This window comes from Anopheles stephensi, chromosome 3 (assembly GCF_013141755.1).
Source record: "Anopheles stephensi strain Indian chromosome 3, UCI_ANSTEP_V1.0, whole genome shotgun sequence".
NCBI classification, from domain to species: domain Eukaryota; kingdom Metazoa; phylum Arthropoda; class Insecta; order Diptera; family Culicidae; genus Anopheles; species Anopheles stephensi.
In genome coordinates, this window is record NC_050203.1 from 41,013,360 (window position 1) to 41,038,287 (window position 24,928).

The following is a 24,928-nucleotide window of genomic DNA, read 5'->3' on the forward strand; positions in this document are numbered from 1 at the left end:
GGAAGGTAACCTTGGGCATAATCAAACCAAATCTTGATTAAACATGTTGCATGAAAGAAACAATTCTTTCGATAGAATGTCCCACGCAACGAGAAGATTTCAGCTTAGGCAGCAAATCAGCGCGGATAAGGCATTAGCAGCGCGTGACCAATGTTTACGATACAGTGTGGCGTACACAACGCCTTTAGCGCGGTGCTAGAGCATCGAAAATGTTTACAGAACAATGCGCGCCTCAACATGCGCATTCAGCGCGATTAACGTTTACATTACAGCATGTGACAAACGGCAAGTGCGTCCATCGCGATGAACGTTTAAATTATATGAAACGCAAGTGTTCCTGATCAATGAACAAACATTATAGCATGGGTTTGAACTGGTGGTTTGCGACCACGATAGTGAGTTAAACTTTAGCATAATGCGGCGTTAGCATAAAGGATACGTAACACAATCTGGGAAGGCAATAGTTAACAAGAAAGAATGATCTTTCGTCTCATTCTAAGGTACCCCAAACTTAGTATATAAGAAATCAACTTATTCAATAAAGAGGACACAATTCTTAACCGGCGAACCGAACACTTCGTAAGAGTTTCAGGGTTCTTTCCAGGCACGAGATCCGAAATAATCCTTCCCTCCGGAGAACGGATTCAACCCCTTAGCGGTGTCTACCACTCCAACGGAAATTACTAGGAATCGTGACTGTGAGAAACCTCCGGAAATCTCCCCTTGCTCCCCTCCGAAGACCGGATCTGACACCTCAGCGGTGTCTACCACTTCGTCGGAAGCTAGGAGAAAAGCCAGTGTCCAGGCGTTGGTCAGCGGAAGATTCGACCTCGTCCTCCCTACGGAATTCCGGCCGGTGCTGCTCCGTCGGAGGAATTGGAAGAATCGCGACCGCCCCTCCCATCAGGTCCACTTTTGGAAGATCGCCCGGTAATCCGGGAATGAAGCCACTTGTCTGGCCTGTGCGAGGTACGTTGCATCCGTTGATTCAACGCCCGAAGGAAGGTGCGCGACTTCTTTTCTGAATCGGCCATACCTTCGCGTGGCCGGTTCACCAACGGGGACGTTTTACGTCCACTGTTGTTCCCGTAGCAACAACACAGGGGTTAGGCTGCCGATTTCTGCCCCACAATGGTCACAGGCCAGTTCAAGTAGGTAGTTTCCATTGTTGCTTTCCCGTGTTGAGAAGGGATGACGAGGTTGAATTGCATATGCGTTGTAGGATTAGCGTTATATGCCGTTGACATTTAGTGCTACAATGTTGAGCTGGCAATGCTTGTGATATGTATGCAGACATCCGTTATACACGAAACGAAAAGGTCCTCCCTATGGTCACATGGTCATTTAAGTTTATTGTTGTTGCTCTTCTCTTCACTCTGCATGAAAATAATTCATGAGTTTTTAGGAATGTCTTAAACTCTAGCATGTCTTTTCCTGCCATTTTTGTGTTGTGTTTGTGCCCTCTGCACGGAGCGGCCTCGGTAAACCGTCACGCCACACCTTGGGGCTTCACGGTGCACCGTGAATGTTATGTTATGTGTATATGATCTTACCTAACAAATGCTACTATACGAAAGCAAACAATTTAAAAATCTCACTATTGCATTACACAGTCAAAATTACTCAGCACGCGTACTCCAAACGGAAGAATAAAACCTAAGGAAGGAATGTGTGTGAATTAAAAACGCCTAGATCTTACACCGTCTTCTGAGCACAGGCGAGCACATTACACGCCATTAGAATAGTGCATTGGTTTACGTTAACTAAAAAAATACAGCGTTCTACACGGGTACGGGGGTTAAAATCTCAAGTACAAAAATATATATCACTGGGGTGTCGCTTAGCACCATTGTGGTTGTGTGGCTCTCGGTAGTTCTCTCTCTACAGCGAGAACCTGCACAACGCCGGTGGTTTACAGTTGTTTGTATACGAACTAAAGTTTGGAGATAAAATCGATGGATGGAATGTTGTGTGCTAGCGTCGTGGCTCATGACCATCACTTTGGGGGTGTCGTTAAAATTAAGCACGAGAATACCGTTCGGTCGCTTGGAACAAGGACACTACTAAAGCAAACCTGTTGTAGAAAGTGTGTGTGTGTGTGTGTGTGTGTTTTTTTTAAAAAGCTTAGTTACTAAAATAATTTAACTGTTATCGGATTTTCTACGGTATGGCAGTAAGCAGTAAAAGCTGCAATAAGTCTTTTGAATAAGTCCCTTTCCCTTTTCTCTCTCAGATCAGTTTGCTTGCGAAAACATGATACATATAAAAAAGCTCGCTTCCACACTCACTTAAGGTGCAAATTAAAATTGATTATAGCCGTAAAAATTTAGCTCTACATGCTGCTGCTGCTGCTGCTGCTGCTGTCTCCGGTTTCGAAACAAATCTAACACAAAAATTCACCTACTTTCAGGCACTTTCATTCTTCGCGTTTCTCTGCAGCGCTGAATTCGCTTGCTCTACACTTTGTTACACGCTTTATTTTTGTCGCAAAATTGTACCCTATGCTTCCTCTTTGTCTCTGAAAACCCAGCTGAACGATCGTATAAAAAGCACATTGCGCTACATACATGTTTAACACCTACTATTCGGTTACGATTTTGAAAGCCACATTAATCGTTTTAACAATACTATACTCAAGGCAGCAGAGTGCTCGCAGTTTTGCTCCCGCTCGCTTGCAGCATGGCATGCAGTTGAAGCATCTTTATCTTCCCCGATGGGAGTTTTTGTGTTTTAGATAAAAAAACATATTAATTTGCGCTTTTCCTTCGAAGCTGTCTGTTGTAATGCAGGCTGTTTGCACTAGTTTGAACATCGAGCATCTGGTAAGTAACTAGTTGCTGTACCGGGTTTTTCATACCGGTTCATAAAAGAGGTACACGGAAATAGGATTGAGAACACAAAGCAAAAGCGGGCAGCGTATGTGGGATTGATTAAAGATACGGTACCGAGCACAATCGTCATTGTATATCTTAAATCGATCTGTATAAATATATACATCCAAAACCATGAATGCAGGCAGCACCACTCGTTGTTGAGCCCCGTGGCTCTACACTCTCATGCTATAGTTGATAATATAAATATATTACAAAACTTTGTCCGTGGGTTCATTTGCTTTTGTCCCATTCTTTCGTAAATATACACACGTAAACACCGGAGCGGATCCGCGATCGAACGCATCGGCGGGGAGTATTTTGTGTTGTTGTGATGCATTTGTATAGAGAGCATGTTGCGCATGTGTAGAATACGGTACACGGCAATTCGTACAGTACAACAACCGCTACAAACTATTTTATCGAATGTTGCAGACTAGACGGTTGTTTCATCGTCCTCATTGGTTACACTGTAAGTAGTGAAAGGAGTCAAAGGACAACGGAGAGGTTAGAATCGAGAAAATATGCGGGACAACACGCCCCTTAAACGAACGTCAGCCACGCTGCATTAGGTTAAACGAAACAAAAAATCTAAGATTGAAAAATAATGTAATACACAAATGTTTTAGAAAAAAACAGATGAAATGCCATTAGAAGCACAATTTTCAAATCACAATAATGCCATTCTACTGTTAATATTTATCGTTAGGTTAAGCGATGTTAAATCCATACTCTTACTATATGAAGCAGTAACGTAATAAATGTAACATTGTTTCGATTGCCTGGTAAAACCTTATTCAGTTAGCTGTTAAAGAGATAGTAAACTCAGGTGATCTGAAGTTTTCATTTTGAGACTTTTTTCATATAGTAGAGCATAAAATAATTTCAAAAAATGGATTGCATATTCTGCCTTTTCCGGCTACAATAGATCTGCGGTTTCAATAAATCTGAATGTTAAATAATAACTGTAATAAGCATTAACACCATTGTCACAAAATCCAGTATCCACTACATTATCTTACCATATTTTGTTGTTCCCTTGTTGATAATTTGTGTTTAGGTTATATGTTATCTCCCAGTTCCTTGGGTTGCACAACAGGGGGTGACTCGGTTTACTCTAACATTTTTAGACGGTCCCAACACCAGCTATTTCAAATGGGCGCAATAAATGTTACGAATAAATGGAAACGATATAGCCATAGTGAGATGATAGGAGATAATATGAGTTCTGGACGAGTTCAGAACATTCCGTACCATGTTCTACTGTTATTTAGCCAAATTTAGCTACCACCACAAGCGCATACTTACTCATTTGCCGCATTAAACTGTCCCATAGATTGCAGCGGTGCCGGCGAAAGTCCACCCTCTGGGCCCCGCGCAAGTAGCTGCGGAGGTGGTGCTGGAGAGCTGGAAGCAATCATGTGCTCCATTGGTCCCATGCTTTCCATCCCTGCGGTGTGATGCATCCTGGACGCACCATTACTGTGCACCAGATGGTCCTCCTCGGCAGTGTACGGAAAGTTGTACGGATTTTTATCCGATCCTTCCGACATTCGGTCCGATTCGCCACCATTGCCTCCTGCCTGATGATGCTTATGCTGTTGGCGCTGTTGCTGCTGGTAATCGTTCTTAAGCAGCGATTGTACGCTCGATTTGAATGACATGACATGCGATCCGGGAGGGCTGTACAAGTCGTTGGGAGTGGCAAGCGGATGCGCGTGATAGGGTGACTCGGCACCTCCACCACTCGAACCATACCCCAGTGTTCGTGATCGTTCGTAAAGGGATTCTTTCAGTGCGTAGGGATTTTCGTGCTGATAGGCACGCATGTGATTGATGACCTGCATCGATCCGGTATGACGTGCTTCGGCAATCGGTACCCCTCCACCGGTGGTACTGCCGTGCACCGATGAGGCGTAATGATGGGGAAGAGTGCTAGCAGGATTTACCGACGCTTGCGAGTCGTACCGTTTCGCATAATCCGGTGGCACGTAATTGTCCGTGTTGCCGTAATTACTATAATTGCGATCACCGTGCGGGTCCGTGTTTGAATAGCCGATGTTGTAGTTTTCTTGAATGTTTTCCAAAATCGACGGTGGCATGTTCATGCGGTTCTGATGAAGGTAGGAAGTTTCCGTGATGTCTGGGTTCGGTAGCGAACCACCGTTGGTTGGCGATTTGTGCGGATGGGCTTCGTTATCTGAAGCGGTTTCCTGTGACCAGCGCCCTGTAGATTCAAACGACTCATCAATGTTTCGGTTATGCTTCCAATTTGTTGAATAAACTTACCATTTCCAGGTGGTAAATAATTGCCAGCATTCTGCGTGGGCCATCTGGTCGGTGTCACGTTCGGGAACAGCTGCAAGTAAAGTAAGTTCCAAAGCGCTGTAGCTATAGCGATACACAATGTCATTGTCTTTTCTTTCTTACCTGTGGACTCTGCACGACATGCAGCTCAGGAGGAGTCGTTGCCACATGTTCTGTAATGTTTGGTAGGTACGACGTACTGCATACACCAGTGCTACGATGCGTGCTACTGTTACGTCCGACACGCGACTCTTCATCATCGCTTGAGTGGCTCGAGGCAAGCTCCAGGCTCCTGCCATCAGTCTCACTGCCAGAGTCCGAATCTCGGCGATGTCTTCTATGGCTTCGACGCTCCCCGTCCCGTCCTTGGCCACTGCTTTTCATCTTCCGCAGCGCACTGTCGTCATAATGTCCACGCATATACGAGGCCACTCCGTCGCTGTTATAGTTGGAGGTAGAGGTTGAGGTGTGCCTAAACTGACCATCGCTACGATACGGGCTGGAGCTAGTTTTGGCCGTGCTGCGCGAAGTGGTGCTTGACGTGCTGATGCCGATGTTTCGCCTGGCCGTGTCATACTGCCCCCCACCCGAGCTACCCGCAAATCCGGGCGTTTTGGGTGAGCCTACGTTCTGCGAACTGTTGCTGATGGCGATCGACGATTCGAGCAGTGGCACTTTACGGCCAATGCAGCGCAAAAATGCGTTATGCAAATTTTCTCGCACTCGTTTGTTAATTATGCAGTATCCAATCACGGAGAAAAGCGAGTGCATAATGATCACCGCCGATAGAAGCATGTTGAGCAGTTGTGAATTTTCTGACGCCGAAAGCACTGCTAGAACCCACATAATGCCAAGCAGCGGAAGCGACACGACGGACAACCAAAGCAACGTGCGCAGGTTACCGAACCCTAGCACATGATCCTTGATCGTGAATGCCGCTTTTACCGATAGGAACAGGATAAACAGATCGAACACTGAAACGATGGCGATCGGTCCAACCATCCACCAGATAACGGACTCGTACACCGAAAGCCAACAGCTGAGGGAAAGCAAAAAAAAGGAAAAGGCGGGTATTATATCAACTGCAAACCATGTTCAAGTTAAATCAATACTTACAACAAACTGTTCCCGTACTCATGTACTCGTACACCGACGGAAAGTCCCACCAGTAAGGCAGGTGCACCGTAACCTATCGTATGATAGAAACCCATCGGTCCATGGTTAATGTCGCGCATTTCCGTTAACATCCGGTACAGATGCACGCAATCCACCGTGGTCCACGCAAATGCTGCCAGCCAAGAATAATGTAACGCAATGGCGACCAGTTTGCAGGGGAACTGAAAGATTAAGGATGTTAATTAAAATTTAGGACAGGTCGTTTCGAACCCATTCCTCTACCTAAGCACATACCTCATTGTCCAGCAGATCTCTACGAGCCTGAATGGCTACAAAGAACAGCAGCTCGGCGGTGAAAATGCAAAACAGCAAGTTCTGATGAATGCTGTTCGAGTTTGTCTGAAGCCCGCGAAGCAGCGCCAACGATATGATAACCGCAAAAAGGATCGGCAACGAAAGCAAAAATGCCGAGTACGATGTAATCTGGACTAGCAGCGACGGTTCGGGTATGTCCTCCGGATCGATGATGTCTACCAGCACAGCGTACGTGGCCAGCTGGTTGCAGGTACAGTTCACTATAATCGTATCGTTGCTACCGATGGATTCGTAGTTCGGTATCTCGGTCTGACAGCCGATTCGTGTCCACAGGTTTGCATGCGTGTTCCATCGGACACACTGTGGGTTGGAGCGTGAAACAAAACGGTTCCTCGGAATGTTTAACCACATTTGCAATTTTAGCGCTTGCTTCAGATGTGTTTGGCCGAGCGGTGCATAACTGGTGCGAGACGTCGTGTCGATCTCTGGCGCTTCTGTGGCACCATCGTCGGCCGCCGTTACAATGCTTCTGCGTCGCTTCCGGAGAGGCTCTTCTTGCAGTCGCTCATTCGAAGCTGACTTATCGCCTCCTCTCGCTAAAACTACTGCTTCGGGAAGATCATCAGCGGGGAAAAAGTCCTCCCCATCATGCTCTGGTGTGTTTACCATCGGGAGCTGCGGTGCATGCTGATCCAGCGTGTCCAATCCTTCGTCCTGATCGCTCATATCGTGTATAGATATTTTAATTTCGTTCAGCGTTAACTTTTCATTCGTTCGATCTGATCCATGCTTTGCGGGTGGTGGAGTAGCAAACAGTTCCACGTGATTAGTGCCGGGCTTTTCCAGCCCTCCTGAAGAAGGGAACGTTTGGAACGTGTAAGATTCTTTACCGGTGGTTGGTGTTACGATCGCGATCGACAGAACACTGCTAGCGATCTGCATTTCTACACCCCAGCGGCGCGTTACGGTTTCATCAAAATTGGCTGGAAACAGTTCTCCCGCGTCCTTGTACTGGGCGTAGGTAAAAATTGCTCGGTGCTCCGTGAGTTGATTCACCACCTCGTTCTTGTCCGGTGCCGTTATGCCCAGCATGTCCAACGGAACAAGCACCTTTGTGTGGCGATCAAACTTTGACCGATCCTGGATGTAGTTGTTGTACTTCGGGAACGCTATCATCGGCTGCTTCTGCTTGGGCGAGTTTTGTAAAAATGAGCTTGTATCAGGCAGAACAACCGTCTCCGGGTGTTGACCAGCGTGTTCTTGCTTTCCTTTGGCCTGTTGTTTGCCGCCATTGTACTGCTTTACCATCTGCGACTCGTATCCGAACAGTGACTCCGTCGTTACAATATCCATACCGAGCACCATGTTCTTGTGGACAATCTCGAAGGGATTTGTGTACGTGTCGTGTTGCGATCGTGCCAGCACGATCATGTACTGATTGAACGCATCCACCAAATCATCCGGTCCACGGCCGGTAAGATCAACGACCCTTTTCCACTCGTTCGCATACCTTCGATCCAGTATCTCGCCTGCGCTTTCCACCAGATTGCGAACGTAGTGCTTGTCCTGGCTGTGCGAAAGGTTCAATCCTTGCTGGTAAGATTCGTAGCGCATTAGCTCATGCAGCATACGGTCGGTGATCAGCAGATCCGCTCCGTACAGTTTGCTTTGTACGAACGATTGCCCATCATTGAGCAGGTAATCCAGCTCAAAGTCGTCCTCTCGCCAAAGCGACACACCCGCGCTTCCCATCGATTTTTCCGAATCGATCGTGTAGAAATCCTTCATGCGACTATCGCGCACTCCATTGCCATCATTATCGTTAGCTTGTCCTCCCACGCTAACACACGCCTGCTGTAGATTTGCTGCCACTTTGACCGAAATGAATGTGTTCAGCTCCAGCCCGTCGACTTCTATTTGCGACAGCTGCTTGCGAAGATCCAAAAACGCTTCCGAAGTGCAGTTGAACATATCGGGCGTACCCCAACCGCTCTGCACCTGATCGCAGCGTCTAGTGCCTTTGCCTCGCGCTGGCGCTGGGCAATTCTCCACGGCTAGCTCTCCAAACGCTGTACGGGGCCACCACAAGCCGGCCGAGTGTGATTTGGGGCAACCGTCGTACACAACCTCACAACCATTCAGCGTTACCTCCGCGTAAGGATTCGAACAGGAGTCACATCGCCGACCGATGACTCCCTCGCGACATTCGCACTGGCCCGAGCTGTTGCACGATTTGCCGTACGATCCAACCGTGTAACACTCGCAGGGTAGACAGACCGTGTCGTTTACCGGTTGGTAGTGATTCTCCCTGCAGTAGCACTGTCCCGTGCTTTTGTCACAGTTTGGATGATAGCCCTGCTTAACGTTACATTTGCATGGTCCACAGCTCCGTTCGCCCCACCACCCAGCGGGACACGGTTGCTGCACCGTGTTTTCGCAGTACTCTCCCGAGCTTAAGCTACTGTTGCACTCACACCGATAGCCCTTGGTGTTGATCGTGTCAGCCCGACAGATGCCATTATCCGAGCAGGGCTTCACCGTGCAGACGGGTTTACACTCGTTGCCTACAAATCCATGCAAACACTCGCAATACGCTTCATCCCAGGTGCTGACGCAGGTTGATTCTTCCGGACAATCGTCTGGACACTTTGCATTCGAAGCGCACCCATCCAGTACGTTTTCGCGCACCGTTGGACGCTTCAGCACGGACTGTACACCCCCGACACGTACGTCCTGAATGCATCCTTCATAGTTTTCTGACGGACCTCCATAGTGCTGGCCGATCGTTCCCTCCAATCCACCGATCACGATGCGGCCCACGTACAAGCCCTGGATCTTTTGCGTCACCGGAAGCACACCGTTTCGTTGGCCGTAGTCGACCGTAAGGGACACCTCCGTACCCATCCACTTGATCTCCACTCGATGCCAGCGACCGTCGGCCAGGTCTGCACCGGCTAGCTGCAACGGCTCGCCGTTATACAGGTATTGCAGGATGCCGCCGCGCAGGGACACAACCGCTGAACTGTTCTGTCCAACCTGGATTTCCATCACGAACGTGTCACGTTTGCGAGTCCGCAACGAGAACGCAGTCAGCCAGGGTAGCTGAATGGGACGCAGCAACGGGTTGAAGCTAAGTATGCCATCACCATGGAAACGCCATGGCAATGCCACAGACTCCTGACACGCATTGCCCGTGAAACCGTCGGGACAGTCACATTCCCATCCTTCGCCCCAGCCCTCCCGGCACGTTCCTCCATTAAAGCACGGTTCCGATGCACACGAGGCTGCTTTCTGCGGGCAGCCTGCCACCGTTCCATTGTCCGCAATGTACGCACCCAGGTCCACGTATCGCTGGTCGATGTAGAGGTCCGAAATGCAACCGATAAAGCTGTGCGAGCGTATCTGGAAGTAGGCCGGAATCTTGGGCAAACCGCCGATCTGTAGTGGACCGGTAAGGTCGAAAAATCGGTGACACGGTTCCACTAGTGAGGCACACCGTCGGTCCAGCACCAGCGTCGTTTGATTCGCACAATTCCAGCGCTCTCCAAGGCCGGCTAATGCAGTGGCAGTGTCACAGTTGTCGAGGGAGAGTAACACCGTACGGTTGAAGTACTTCACCTCCACCGTGTGCCAATTGCCATCGGATACCTTACGCTGCTGGTTAACCGTCACTGTTTCCACTTTGTCGCCAAGCGAGAAGGAAAACATAACCTTCCCGTTGATGATTTCGAGAGCGATAAAGTCGTGCTGCTCGTTGTAACGTCCATTGTACAACAAAAGCCCACTGTCGCGCACCGTCGCAAACTTTAGCCGTATGTTAAACCGATGCCGTTGTCTCATTCCCGGAAAAGTGAGGAACGAATTTCTCGTAAACGATCGCGACATTAGCTCGCACGTTTTGGTGTACGGTGGCCAATGTCCTCCGTGGCCACTGGTAAGGCAACTGTAACCGTCGCCACAGACTTCCGAAATGCACGGTTTCAAACCTGCAATCGACGTTTCACAATTAACACCGGTGTACTGTTCCGTACATACACACGAATACCCTCCCTCCCGTCGTACACAGCTTCCACCGTTCTGGCAAGGATCCGAGTAGCACAGGTCGACTTCCGTATCGCAAAGATAGTGCTCTCTGCTGCCCGTAAATCCTTCCGGACACTTGCAGGCAAACGTGTTGACTGGATGTATCGGGCGGAACAGAACCGTATCGCTGTGTATAAATCCTGACGCGTTACCAAACTTCAACACCGACAAGCATTGCTCGTAGTTTAGACATGGCTCTCGCACGCACAGATTATCATCAAACGGTAGCACACGAACGGTTGCCAGCCGTGCCAGTATTGCTCGATTCAGGTAGATCCTTTCCTGCAGATACTGCGAACTGTAGTACTCTTCGAACGCCACGTCGGGTCTGCGCGCCGAAAAGCTCACGTTCAATATCTTGCCACTAACATCGATGTCTTCTTGAATCGAAAATAGGAAGATGTTCTCTTTCGGACACGGTATGATGGCGGCTAGCCCATCGAGGAAGAAGCTATGAAGCGGCGACAGGAACGCTTCCTCTGTCATCTCGTCCAAACGAACCGTGACCGAGTTGAACAGCATATCCTCCGTAATGAGCCGCACGATTAGCTGCATGATCGCTTTCGCCTCATTAATCCCATCCGTTACCGAAACTTCCATCGTTGCAAATTTGGGTACGTTCGTGTTAAGTTGCGGGCTTAGCGTTAAGCCTCCGGTCGAGCTGTTCAACCTTAACAAGTTTGCATTGTTCCCCGAAAGGATACGGTACGTAAGTTTGTCCGTTACGTCGGCATCGAACGCAGGAATACGGCCGATCACTCCGCTGGGGAAACAGTCTCGGAAATTGTTGAAGATTACTTGAAAATCACGCAGCACGGGCGCATTGTCGTTAACGTCCGTTACCAATATCTCCACATACACGTCGTTTCTGAGCGGAGGACTTGCCGCCCGTATGATCAGCTCGAAACGTTTGCGCGGTGATTCGTAATCCAGTTCCGTCATCGTCAGCAGCTGTGCCCGGTCCGATCCGGGTCGTGTTACGAGCGAAAAGGAATTCGAATCATCTCCACCAATGATCGAATAGTGCACGATCGCATTCACACCCTCGTCGGGATCGTGCGCGTATATCTCTCCGACCACCGATCCTACCGGGCTGTTCTCTGGCACGTACAATGTCAGCTTGTCCGAGGGGAATGTAGGCGGCGAATCGTTCACGTCATCCAGCCGAATTTGCACCTCAACGCTGCTGCTCATTGTCGGCGTGCCCTTGTCGCTTGCAATGGCCGTCAGATGATACACGGGAATACTCTCTCGATCGAGTCCTTTATTCGTACGGATCACACCGGAGATTGGATCCACCACAAACGAGCCTTCGTCCATATCCTTCTGACTGAGAGCGTACTTTACACGACCATTCAGCCCCATGTCCAGATCAGTAGCACCGATCTGTACCACCGACGTTCCAATTAAGGCATCCTCGGGGATCGTTGCTTGATACAGAGGTACTTTAAATGCCGGCGCATTATCATTCACATCCGTCACACTGATTTCCACGTCGGTGGTATCGCTAAGCGAAGGATTCCCACCGTCCTTTGCCGTTACCGTCAACAGGTAGCCACTCGTACTTTCGCGATCCAGCTTGGCGTTCGTTATGATAGCTCCCGTTTGTGCGTTAATGGTGAACGGTTCGTTCGCGCCTAGCCCATTTACGGATTCATCGTTCAGCAGGTACGTTATCTGCGCGTTGATTCCGACATCGCTATCCGAAGCAGACACTACCAGCACCGTGGTGCCGATGGGAGCATCCTCGAACACGGAAGCACTGTAGGGAGCATTCTCAAACACGGGAGCAAAGTTGTTGGCATCGGTGATGTTTATGTTTACTATGGCCGTGTCTGTCCGCTGGCCACTGTCGGTGGCAGTTATGGTAAGAGCAAACCGACGCTCCTGTTTATAATCCAACGGTTGTGCGATCGTTATCAATCCTCGCCCATTTTGTGATGTTATTGCAAAGCGGCCACGTGTGTTGCCCGCAGTTATTTCGTAGTGTAGTCTCGAGTCCTCATCCGGATCGGTGGCCGTCACCGTTGTCACTGGCGTGCCCGGTGGTTGATCTTCGGCCAACATCGCCTCATAGTATTTGGGGCTGAAGGTCGGATCATTATCGTTCACGTCCTGAATCGTCACAATGACCGATGTGCTCGCCGATTTCGGAGGAATTCCTCCATCGACAGCGACCACCTGAAAGCTGTACCGGCTCTGCTCCTCCCGATCCAACCCCTTCGTCGTGTGTATCCAACCAGTCCGTGGATCAACCGCCAGCGGCATCCCATCGTCCCGGTTCTGTATGCTGTACGTTATCTCCGAATTTGCTCCTTCGTCGGAATCGTACGCCTGCACGCGCACAATATTATATCCTACCGGGACACTTTCCAGCACTGCCTCCTGAAACTGGGAGGTGTAGAATCGCGGCGCATTATCATTCGCGTCAAGGACGTTCACCAGCAGCTGTGTTGTGTTGGAGCGCGAAGGACTTCCTCCGTCTTGGGCGCGAATCACCAACCGATAGCTTCTCACACTTTCGTAGTCCAACGGCTTCACCAGTGACACATCGCCGCTCATCGAGTCGATGGAAAACTGGGATTGCGTGTTGCCACCGATGATTGCATAGCTGTTTGTGAGCGAACGAATCGGAATGGAACGAAAAATCGTACAACATAATTAGCTGCGTTTGATTGAGAGCTTTTGCTGGTCGACATCGACAACTCAGAAGGTTCGATATAGAGGGATTGTCAGTTTTAGATTATAATGTCAAACACACTGGTTTACTGGTTGAAAAATTCACTTTTGTGATTTTTGATCATAAAAATTACTGTGTGATTGGTCAGTAACAACAATACAGTGATTTGGCGTACATTAGTGGAAATCATTATAAAGGCGTGTGAATATTATCAAAAATAGAAACTAAATTATTTTTGTGGTAGAATCTAGTAAAAAAATGGAGCCAAATTCAGCCATCCGATAGTTGTTGAACTAGAAGAGAAACAAAGCGGAAAAAACGAGTGGACTGTTGCACCCAAAGGAAAAGACGTGTAGACGCTTGTACGCTTGATGCAGGAATGAATCTTTATTCAAAGTTAAAGTGTGCGTGTGTGTTGTACAAAGTGTAGCCCGACTGGCACTCATTCCGTGTTGCCTGATAGGCACTCGTCGCGTCAAACCGAGAAGCTCAACACTCCTCCTCAACACTGAATGATTTTATTCCGATCGCTTCCCTAAGTTGTCGAAGTTTCACTGCTTGCAACGGTTTGGTAAGCAGATCAGCTTGCATGTGTTCGGTTGGGCAGTACTGCAGTTTCACGATGCCGTCCCGAACCATATCTTTCACGAAATTAAATTTCGTATCGATGTGTTTTGCTTTGCGTTCGGCTCGGTCTCCTTTAGTCAGCGCAATGCAACTTTGATTGTCTTCGTTGACCAGAACTGGACCATCCAGTTGCTCGCCAACATCCGCCATCAGTTTCAGGATCCACTTTACCTCCTGTAGACACTCGGCAAGAGAAATATATTCGGCCTCGGTGCTAGATAGTGCCACGCACTTCTGCTTATGACAGCCCCATCCGATGAGCCCGCCGCCGAACTTAAACACGAACCCCGAGTTGGATTTGCGGTCGCTCTCGTCGCCTGCCCAATCGGCGTCCACAAAACACTCCAGCTTCTGTTCGCCGCTTCCAAGGTACAATACACTATCCAGTGTACCCTTGAGGTAACGTAGTATCCGTTTGGCCTCGTTCCAATCTGCTTTTGATGGATCTTGCACTCTCCTGCCCAGAATGGCCGTGGCGATTGCAATATCGGGTCTGCTGGTCACTGCAGCGTACAACAGAGCCCCTATGAGACTTTGATACGCTTTTGGCGAATCCAACTTCCTGCCATTCTCCTCCTTTCGTTTTAAGAAGCCGGGATCCATCGGGTATTTGGACGGTTTAGCATCCAGCATGCCGAAACGCTCCAGAACTCGTTCCAAGTAAGCTTGTTGGTCCATACAGTAACGCCCATCGTTCCGCCGAACTCGTATGCCGAGAAAAAATCTTAGGTTACCCATGACGCTGATCGTGAAATTCAGTGTCAGGACGTGGACTACCTCAGAAAATTCTTCCTCCGTGTTACATATGACGATCACATCGTCAACGTAAATGAGAACAAAAATGGACTTACCCGCTTTTTCGCGTATGTACAAACATGGGTCCGCCGTTGATTGGATGAAACCCATTGTTTTCAGTACGTCGTCGATCTTCGTATTCCAGACACGAGCTGCCTGCTTGAGCCCGTAAATGCTGCGATGCAGCCTGCAGACTTCGTTCGGGTTACCGCTCTCGAATCCCTGTGGCTGGCGCATAAAAATCTCCTCCTTGAGAAGACCATGTAGGTACGCCGTCTTTATGTCAACGTGCTTTGTTAACATCTTCCTTTTACTCGCCAGAACCAGCATCGTCCGGAAAGTAATCTGCTTTACGACGGGGGCAAACACTAGGTCGTAATCCGTCCCGAATTTCTGGCAGAAACCCTGCGCCACCAGCCGTGCTTTATACCGAACGAAATGACCGTCTTCATCCGCTTTACACTTGAAGATCCATTTCGACCCGATAGCCTTTCGGTGCGGCGGCAGCTCCGCTAGCTCCCACGTTCCATTTTCGTGATGGGACTGCATTTCTTCTGCCATCGCTGATTTCCATTCGGCACTCTGAGGACCAGATACAGCTTCCTTATACGTTTTTGGTTCGGTTATACATTCCTTCGCCAGATATACTTCTTCGTCATATCTTGCCGGTGGAACGCCAGCTGTCGCTCTTTGTGAACGACGAACGGGAGTACTCGACACCACCGGCACAGCCGCTGGCATCGCCTCCGGTATTACATCCAGCACCGCCTCCGGCTCCGCAGCTCCAGCTTCAGTGTCGTCATCGTCCCACAGTCCGCGAAGCCAATTGTTATCATTATCGTTCCAAAAACCTCGTGGCCAGCCATCGTCTGAACAATCCCAACCGTAAAATTCAGATTCGGAGGTTGTTTCATTGGCCACGTTGGTTTTAGCTTCCTGTTTCGTTTCATCGAGAGACCACTCAATTTCAACGCTTTCAGTCGGATTATCCTCTATTTTGGGATCGCCGTATGTCTGCTCCTTGGATCCGTCATCAATCTCAAGAAAACGGACATCCCGACTGATTTGAATTTCTCCCGTCTTAGTGTTTAGCATCCGATACGCCTTATGTTCGCCGGAATAGCCGACAAAAGTCATACGCTCCGCCTTGACGTCTAACTTTTTTCGTTTCACCGACGGAATCAGTACGTATCCAACACATCCAAACAGTCGCAGGTTGGTCAAATCTGGTTTTTTGCCGAACCAGATCTCGAATGGCGTACGATCTACTGCAGCAGACGGCAATCGATTTTGCAAGTAGCAAGCGGTATTGACTGCTTCCGCCCAAAATCGCTTATGCATACCTGCATCCCGAAGCATACACCGACCCATCTCCGTGAGCGATCGGTTCTTCCGCTCCGCGACACCATTTTGCTGGGGTGAATATGCTGCAGTAAATTCCATCTTTATCCCTTCGTCCGCACAGAATTTTCGAAGCGCCTTACTGAAGTATTCTCCTCCCTGATCGGAGCGAATGATCCGCGGTTTCCGGCCAAACTGGTTTTGAACCAATTTCACGTATTCGCGAATCTTATTCTCGACCTCCGATTTCTTTTTGAGAAAATAGACGAAAGTATACCTACTATGATCGTCTATTAGGGTCATATAGTAACGGCATCCCCCTAAGGTCGTTTCTTCCATTGGGCCGCACACATCACTGTGGATTATATCCAGCACTTCTGTCGAGGTTTTTTCTGCAACTGGTGGAAATGGCGAGCGTGCCATTTTGCATTCGATGCAGCATTCGCAGGTCCAGCGGATACCGCAGTCGACCACTTTTAGACCCGACACCAAGTCGTACCGCTTCATTTCACCGATGACAGCTGGATCCCTGTGCCCAAGACGACGATGCCAAGTGTGTTGGCAATTTTTCGTGTGCTCTTTTACGACTGATTTCATCACTCGATCCTGTGCAATTCGCAACCAATACATATCGCTCACTTTATCCGCGACCGCGACGATCGTATTTCCGTAAACGAGTTTGCACCCGGTGTTGTCAAAAACTGCACGCACACCTTTTTCCGCGAGTTTACCGATTGAAATCATGTTTCCCTCCAGCGTAGGGACATACAACACACCCCGTAGCGTGATTTCAATTATTTCGCCGTTTTCAACCGCACACTTGATCAGGCAATCGCCAACACCTTCGACGCGATTTTCGCTGCCATCTGCGACGGTAACATTTGAACGCAAGCTTTGTTCCATTACCGTGAACGCGCTTTTGTCGCTACACATGTGCGAACTAGCACCCGAGTCGATTAGCCACGACCGATCGTTACCGCGAATTTCAGGCTGACGAACCATGAACGTAAACGAACTTGTGTCGTTTTCGCGCACTATTTTCACTAGTTCTTTTTTATTCGGCTTATTCTTTTTCTTCTTTTCGCCTTCCCCGCTGCTCTTCCGATTCAGGAACTCTTTGCAGTCCCGTTTCTTATGGCCAGATTGACCACAAAAGAAACACGCGCCTGGTTTTGCTTCACTTTTCGCCTTCAGCACTCGCTCCTCCTGCACCTTTCCGCCGTACAGCTTCTCACTTTCGTCGATCAGCTTTGCCCGCACAAGTTCCATCGTTAGCTCTTTATCGGAACGACTTTCCAAAGCGGTAGTAAGAGCGTCAAATGCTTTTGGAAGGCTCCGCAAAATCATGGCCACCTGCATGTTCGCCGAGAGTTTTTCACCCGAATTCTCCAGCCGAGAGTAGAGATCTTCCATGCCGTATAAAAAATCTTCCATATTCTCACCTTCATGATAGTTTGCATTGCAAATCTCTTTCAGCAACGAAACTTTCCCGGTAAGAGTGGCTTTGTGGTGGTGTGCCTTGAGCGCATCCCATGTCTCTTTCGCTGTGTTCTTTGTCATGATGAGATTGTGTTGGTTATCCTCAACCAACAAAGCAATGGTCGCCCGCGCCTTCGAATCACCCTCCGTCCACTCCGGAGTTACCGGTGTCGGCGCGACACCCGGGTCAACGTACGTCCACGTACCCTCCCGCATCATCAACATCTGCACTTTGAAAGCCCACGACCGATAGTTTCGGTTGTTCAGCCGGATGACACCCACTTTCGAAAAATCCATTTTTGCTCGTGCCGAACCGTTCCCGGTTGGATTTTTTCTTTCACCACGAAAAACACACGATTCCTTAACCGCACCGCGTACCTTCCGGAAATGTCCTAATTTTTTCACGCCGAAAAAATCACTGTGATTCCGAACCGCGTCGCGCACTTTTCAATTGAACTGGCCACACTGAGCTGGGCCCATAACCTGTTGAACTAGAAGAGAAACAAAGCGGAAAAAACGAGTGGACTGTTGCACCCAAAGGAAAAGACGTGTAGACGCTTGTACGCTTGATGCAGGAATGAATCTTTATTCAAAGTTAAAGTGTGCGTGTGTGTTGTACAAAGTGTAGCCCGACTGGCACTCATTCCGTGTTGCCTGATAGGCACTCGTCGCGTCAAACCGAGAAGCTCAACAATAGTTTTGTACAAGCGTTAAAAGCACTAGAACTTATTGATGCTAATCGATTCGTTCTGTTCAGGATCAGAACAAAAGAGGGCGAGGAAGATCGTGGACAAAAAGATCTGATCGCCAAGGGATCGTCAGAGAGAGTGAAAAACATGTGACCGTTCCTGTATACGATAGCCATGGCTCAAGTGCCAAATAACATACTTGAGAGCACCCAACCAGGCGCTCTGTTTAAAACCAGTAATATTTAATCCTTTGAGTTCTCTGTACTAGTTGTGTTTTTATCTTCTTCTTCTTCGGTGGCACTACAACCTCGAAAGACCTTTCGGCCTACCATTTCTGGCTTTCTGTGACTGGATTTTACCCGTAGCAAGGTAGTCAGCCCTGCGTCCGGGGAGGCGGTCCGAATGGGATTTGAGCCCCGTTTCTGCCATATGAAGACCAGCGCCGCTGTCGCCTCGGCCACCGGACCACCCCACAGTTGTGTTTTTATCACAATCCTAAATTATTCAATGTTATATTACAAATGTTATTAATTCAATGAAACTGTTTAAATTTTAACAATACAGTTAGGTTGTTCTACCAGAAAAATAAATAAATTATAGGTACCTTACCTCAGTTAAGCAAACCAGATCTGACGGATTAGGTTTTTGCTGAATTTGTAGTGTAAAAAGCAAAGGGCAAATCTTTTGTTTTGCTTTAATTCAATGGAGTTTTATACCTATTTGTGAGACAACCAGGCAAGTAAATATGATTTTTCAACAAAAGATTGATATTTTACAAAAAAAATATAACACAACAAGATTATTCCCAAATGGCCATAACATTATTGGTTTTATTAATGATACATGTGGCCAGCACAATATCTTTAGAGTATGTAACCACGCTCCCACTTTGATAATGAAGGAGTCGAGGAAAACAAATCGAATTATTTTCACAAATAGAAGAAACTTAAACGTTTGCCCAAAAAAAGAAGCCTTTTGACGGCGAGGAAAACAACTCGATGGATTAAACCTTGCTCTCGAAACCTACAATTAAGAACAATTCCACAAACACAGTCCCACCCGATTCCGAACGGCCTTTCGGTAGATTAGCACACGCTTTCCACCATGGTTTTCCTTACAATACACGTTTTTTTTTTGTCACGGCTGTTTCTGAGTCCCGACGACCGGTTAGCACTCCCCGAAGAATACAAAAAAGCCCTCCGATAGAGGATTGCCCAAAACGAAAAACAAATCTTGTTGTTATTGCTTAGGTCTGTTGGAAGAATCGTTGGTCGACAACGAGCCCATCGCCGCACAGGTATTTTCAGATGTTTTATCATGTCTAGGATATTTTAAACCATTTAGACGATTGTTGTGATCGTTTGGACAAAGCTTCAAAATAATGAAACCATCAGGCATTACAGCCTCAGTTTTCCTCATCAGTTCCGCTGCATTTTACAGAGACATGACAACGTAAGCCTCCTATTAGTTGTTTTTCGCATTTCTCTAGAAGTGATAAGAAAGTGAACAATGCGAAGCATTTATAACTGGTGGTCTGGATATGCTTCGCTCTTTCGTGATCAGAGAAGTACCTTTTTCATTTATGTGCCTAGACAGTTCTAACGAAGAATGCTAATACTCTAGCCGAGTACCCGTATAAATGTTACTTTTTCCCGGAAAGCTTCTTACAAAAACTCACGTGTCAATCGAGCATGTCCGGGATAGGGCAAAAGACAAGGAGGAAATGCTTGTGTATTAACGGCACAAAAGTGCTGAAAATACGGCATTCAGTCGTAGCAATTAATGAATAAAAAATGCTTAACTTGCTTTCCACGAAAATTCCATAACTCATTCGATTTTGTACTTTTATACAATAAATTAGCAATATTTATACAAAAATCAACCGATTCCCATCATGCATCGAGAGAAATCAAGATTTCATGTGTCTTCAAACATGTTTCCACTAATGTATTGCTATGTAAAATGTATGGGATAATATTTTCCCTTAAATTGATAAGGATGATAATAAGCATAAAACAGAATAAAATCTACTTCAGCAAAAACTTACCGAATTGCAGCATTATTTCCCTGGTCAGCATCCGTCGCTTGAATGTGGGCAATCACGTTGTTTTCATTCGCCCACTGATCCTCGCGCACCTGCACCGTGTACGTTCGCTCGCTAAACTGCGGATAGTTGTCGTTATCGTCCAGAATCTTAACCAGCACCGTCGTAGTGGCCGATTTACGCTCCGTTTGCGGGGTGGCCATATCGGTAGCAGTTACCATTATTGTGTACATGCCCGACACTTCCCGGTCCAGTGCGCTGCGTGTGGATATCGTTCCACTGCGTGCATCGATGCGGAATTTTTGTGAATCGCTGCTATCGTTCTCCACCGGATGGGCCCCATTGGCTCCATCCAGCCCCAACGCCGACGTTAGCTGGTCTTGATTTTCTCCCACGATGCTGGTGATGGCATACTCGATGTCAGCATTTTTACCGATATCCTGGTCCGTGGCACGTATCGTTATCACGGTCGAACCGACGCTCACTCCCTCACGCACGGTCGCGTGGAATTGTTCCGCCTCGAACGTTGGCGTGTGATCGTTACAATCGAGCACGTTCACCTGCAGCGTGGTGGTGCCGGAACGGGGCGGAAAGCTGTCATCCGTCGCTATAACACGAAAATAGTGTACGTCCATCAGTTCCCGGTCGAGCGTGGAAGAAGTGGTGACAACGCCTGTGCGCGAGTCGACCTTGAACATTGCCTGGGACCGCGAATCTAGCAGCGAGACGAGCGAATATACCACGGGCGAATCCTCTGGATCGCGGGCCCGCACCGTGATAACGTTTGCACCGGAAGGCTGTTCCTCCAGCACGGAGGCCACATATAGTGCTTGCTCGAAGTAGGGACTTTGATTTCGCAACTCCCTACGAACGCGCTTCGCTATATCTGTATCGTTCAGTTCCTGATGATGGTACACTATCTTCAGTCGATGATCGGCATCGATGATGTCCTTCCGATCGCACCTCACATTATACGTTATGATCACTTTCCACAGCGTTTCAGGAATGCACAGATCGCCCGTCGCGATCAAATCACCGGTACGCGTTTCAATTTCAAACCGTTCATCGTTCACATCCAAATACCGCACGGAGCAGTGATGCAGCACCGTCTTCGGCAGGAATGCACTGATCGAGTTGATGTACTGCGATTTCTTGAGACAAATGTGTTTCCACTTGTCGGTCGTGTGGATCGCATACGATGCGTACGTTTCCGATATCCACTGCTTGGCATCGGCAATTTTGCGATGAATGCGATCGGCTGGCAGGTCCCGAATTTCACGCCGCTTTCGCGTGATGATTCCATGCCGATATTCGTTCTCCAGCACGGTATCGAACAGGACATCTCCTTCGCGAAATGTCGTGTAGTTGGTGACGGATGTCGCTGCCAACCACGGATACTCGGAGCGATAGTAATGGAACCGATCGCCCAAATACTCTCCGTACATGCGTTGATCGTTCTCTTCAAACTCATCTTCCCCCCGTCCTGGCAGAGGAGTATCGTCCTCCGTTGCTAAGCGATACACAGCCTCCCGTTTGTATCGCTGGTAGTGTTGATGATGATGGTAGCCGGTATCATCCTCCTCGAAGAGCTTCCGAAAGCTAGCCGCTACCGTTTCGTCCTCGTCGGAGCAATTGCGCCCGACGATAAATATCCTTATCGGTAAGCTGTAATAGTCTATGCTACGCAGTCTGTTCGAGGTAGAGTCGACGTAAAACGTAAATAGTGTAGGATAGTAGATGCCATCACACTGCAGCTTGCGCTTCAGGCTCACTTGCCCATTTTCCGGATCTACCCGCAGCAGATGGTGCACGTAGTGGGCCGATTTGTGCGCATTGATCTTGTACTGCCGTTCCGAGCCGAGCTTGTACACGGAGGAGTTGAACAGCACCTTGCCCGGTTCGTCATCTTCGTTTGCTATTATCATGTATCCATTGCATGTGCTACATAGCAACATCAGCTGAAGAAGCACCGCTATCAGAGCAAGCCTCGCCGCCAGATTGCACCGTTGCACGTTCATGGCGAATTGTTTCCGGTGTTTCCGTTTGTTGTTCCGCGTTTCTAGCCTAAGTTTTTCTCACTAGCGTTTCACACTGCCGGACATGGTAGAAGATCTGCGAAGGGAAGGAAACCCCAGATACCTATCGGTCAACAAACACAATTCAAACAACAAGCGGTCCAGTACACCGCTAGAATCCGCTACACTGAACTAATAATTAAAGAATAGTAGTACTAGCACACGGCCCCACGGCTTTAGAAGCTTTTCCAGCACACCCTATCGCAAACGAACTAACAGACCGAACGAACGCAGCCTTACGAAACGTACACAACGCACGGCTATTGGTCGCGTATTAATGCACCCCTACACACAGCTAGCGCAGCTATAGTCCGTTTTTCTCGGTACGCCCGAAAACAGGATGAATCATCACTAGCGGCGGCATTATCCCTAGCATACCGCTGACCCGAGGGAAATATCGATTTTCACCCCCCTATTTCTTGTGCACACGCCAGGACAAACACAAGGATACGCGAAGCATTCACTCTCCCGGCGCCGAGTACCGAGAAAAGAACGGTAAGAACGCTAAACAAGCGATATAGTAGAAGGGCTCTTTCGCTCACCCTTATGCCGGGGAGTGAAAATTATACACAGCGAGCAGGAAGGTGGTTGCTTCGTCCTAGGGAGTTTTCATCAAGGGCTTGCTTGATACACGTACATATACCCGCAAATACTGCTTGTCTTGCATTGGCTGGCAACAAGCAGGAAAATATCCCCACATTATAGCGTGTACAACGGTTTTAGGAGAGTGTACACACGCGACGGTTGTCTGCAAAATAAAGCAATCTCGCATAAAAAACGGCATTTTTGCACATGCGAACTTTCTACGGAATCCTTCCCATGTTACGGGTGCATATATCAGTAGGATATTGTGAGGACCAGCTGAAGCGTAATTAGAGAATTAAATCCTTTTAACGTATTTCATCAATCGTGATGCCCAATGAAGGAAATTCTAGTTCCCTTTTTTACATAAATCTCGTACTGTCGTGTAACATTATGATTTCTTTTCTATCAACGAAAAGAATTTTAAATGCTTCACTATGTCTCGTAAAAATGCTTCTCGAGCAATTCAGTAGCCGCCGTTCGGGACAGCAGAGATAAGCTCATCTTCATTATCATAGCATTTCCTGTTATAGTTCAACCGGCCTACATTTTTCCCGCTACTCCCGAGCGCGAGCGGAGAAATGTTTATCTCAAACAGGTTATCCGCGATCCAGTCGCGCAGCATCTTTCACTCCAGGCATGCTGCGAAAGGAAAATATGCTTGCGTAAGCAAAACCACACGAGAACTCCGCGCATGTGGATATGTGTGTGTGTGTGTGTGTGTGTGTGTGTGTGTGTGTGTGTGTGTGTGTGTGTGTGTAGTGAGCAGAAAGCCCCGCGAGCCAACTGCATACCAGCAGCGTTCGGCGGCGGCTACCATGGCTACAGCATACGCAGCATACGTGCTCCATTGCCGTTTGATCGCAGCAGCAGCAGCGATTACTGCTCAGACGGGCACGGGAAACTCAATCTAGCGGTAAACTGTCAATGACCGTCTCCGCCGCTTCTCTCCCTTTGCTCTCCATCTCTTTCTCTCTACCGTTGCGGTGTCCGTGTTGAGGTCGCGGCTAGGTCTACACGCGTTTTGCGGGTCTTTCTTAGCAGCATCTTTCGTGGAACGTGTGTAAAAACGCGTCCATGCCCGTTCACACCCCGCACATGTATGGCAACATACTTTGTTGTCGTGGGTTGGTCATTTCACATCAGTTTGATGGGGCTGGTCCAGTTTTACCCTTCAACTTCTTTTGCACTTCCATTCATGGGATCTTCACTAACAGGTTCACCTGGATCTTGTTTGTACACAGTTGCGAAATTAAGATATCGGTGCACTTGCATACAAATTTTCCAATTTCACTGCTTTTCGTTTCCTTGCACTAATAGTAAATCGTGTTAAGGATCACTCACTCACACACACACGCACACACAGGACACAGAGCAGGGGAAAATAACACACAGAAACACACAGAAAAGAGAAAAAAGGACACGCTGCTGCAGCACGAACAAACAAGTGCATCTCCAAGATCCACTGCACGCAGGAAGCACACGCATTCTTAGGTTTTCTCTCTCGCCCCCTTTTCCATCTTCGCTACCTTTTATTGCACACACAAACAAACATACTCCAATTTCGTTTTGTACTGCTCTTCGCCCGTTTGCTTTCAACCCTCGCAAGGTGGGTAACACAAACACCGGGAATCGCACAACCATGCACGCACACCATCAAACGCGAACAACGCGCTTGGTTCGCAAACAAATCTCTCCCTCTCCTTCATTTCGGGAAACAGGTTCAAACGCACCCCTTTGCATGAGATACAAAACTACCGAAAATTACCTATCGTCACTTACTTTTTCGCTGCTACACTTTATCACCGGTTGTGGCAAAAGCCTTCGCACACACTTTGCAGATAGTTTTGGATGGGACAAGTTAAGATTTCATTTAAATAAATCCATTTAAATGCTACTCTACGACGAACACCCTCCTTCTCCGT

General features: G+C 48.1%; 1 protein-coding gene across 2 annotated transcripts; it reads right to left on the reverse strand.

Moving 5' to 3' along the window:
* Positions 1-1,323: 1,323 nt before the first annotated feature.
* On the reverse strand, positions 1,324-24,928 carry LOC118512250 (protocadherin-like wing polarity protein stan). 2 transcript variants are annotated; one of them, XR_004906274.1, is made up of 9 exons: positions 24,786-24,928; positions 20,350-22,458; positions 6,588-13,302; positions 6,294-6,514; positions 5,301-6,216; positions 5,160-5,229; positions 4,179-5,097; positions 3,893-4,016; positions 1,324-3,340 (listed from the first exon to the last, which is right to left on the reverse strand). XR_004906274.1 is itself a non-coding variant. In XM_036056393.1 (8 exons), exons 2-8 carry the CDS (start codon positions 22,362-22,364, stop codon positions 3,307-3,309), a joined length of 10,890 nt encoding a protein of 3,629 aa, XP_035912286.1. In that variant the 5' UTR covers positions 22,365-22,458; positions 24,786-24,928; the 3' UTR covers positions 1,324-3,306. The 2 variants fall into 2 exon arrangements, 1 of the variants encoding a protein (XP_035912286.1); XM_036056393.1 differs by lacking the exon at positions 3,893-4,016.

Coding starts and splice junctions, on each gene's coding strand:
- LOC118512250 (XM_036056393.1), bottom strand. CDS start 22,364: ATGAACGTGCAACGGTGCAATCTGGCGGCGAGGCTTGCTCTGATAGCG. Junction 13,303..20,349: donor GGAAATAATGCTGCAATTCG/GTAAGTTTTTGC, acceptor GCTCACAAACAG/CTATGCAATCATCGGTGGCA. Junction 5,098..5,159: donor TTATTTACCACCTGGAAATG/GTAAGTTTATTC, acceptor TTGAATCTACAG/GGCGCTGGTCACAGGAAACC.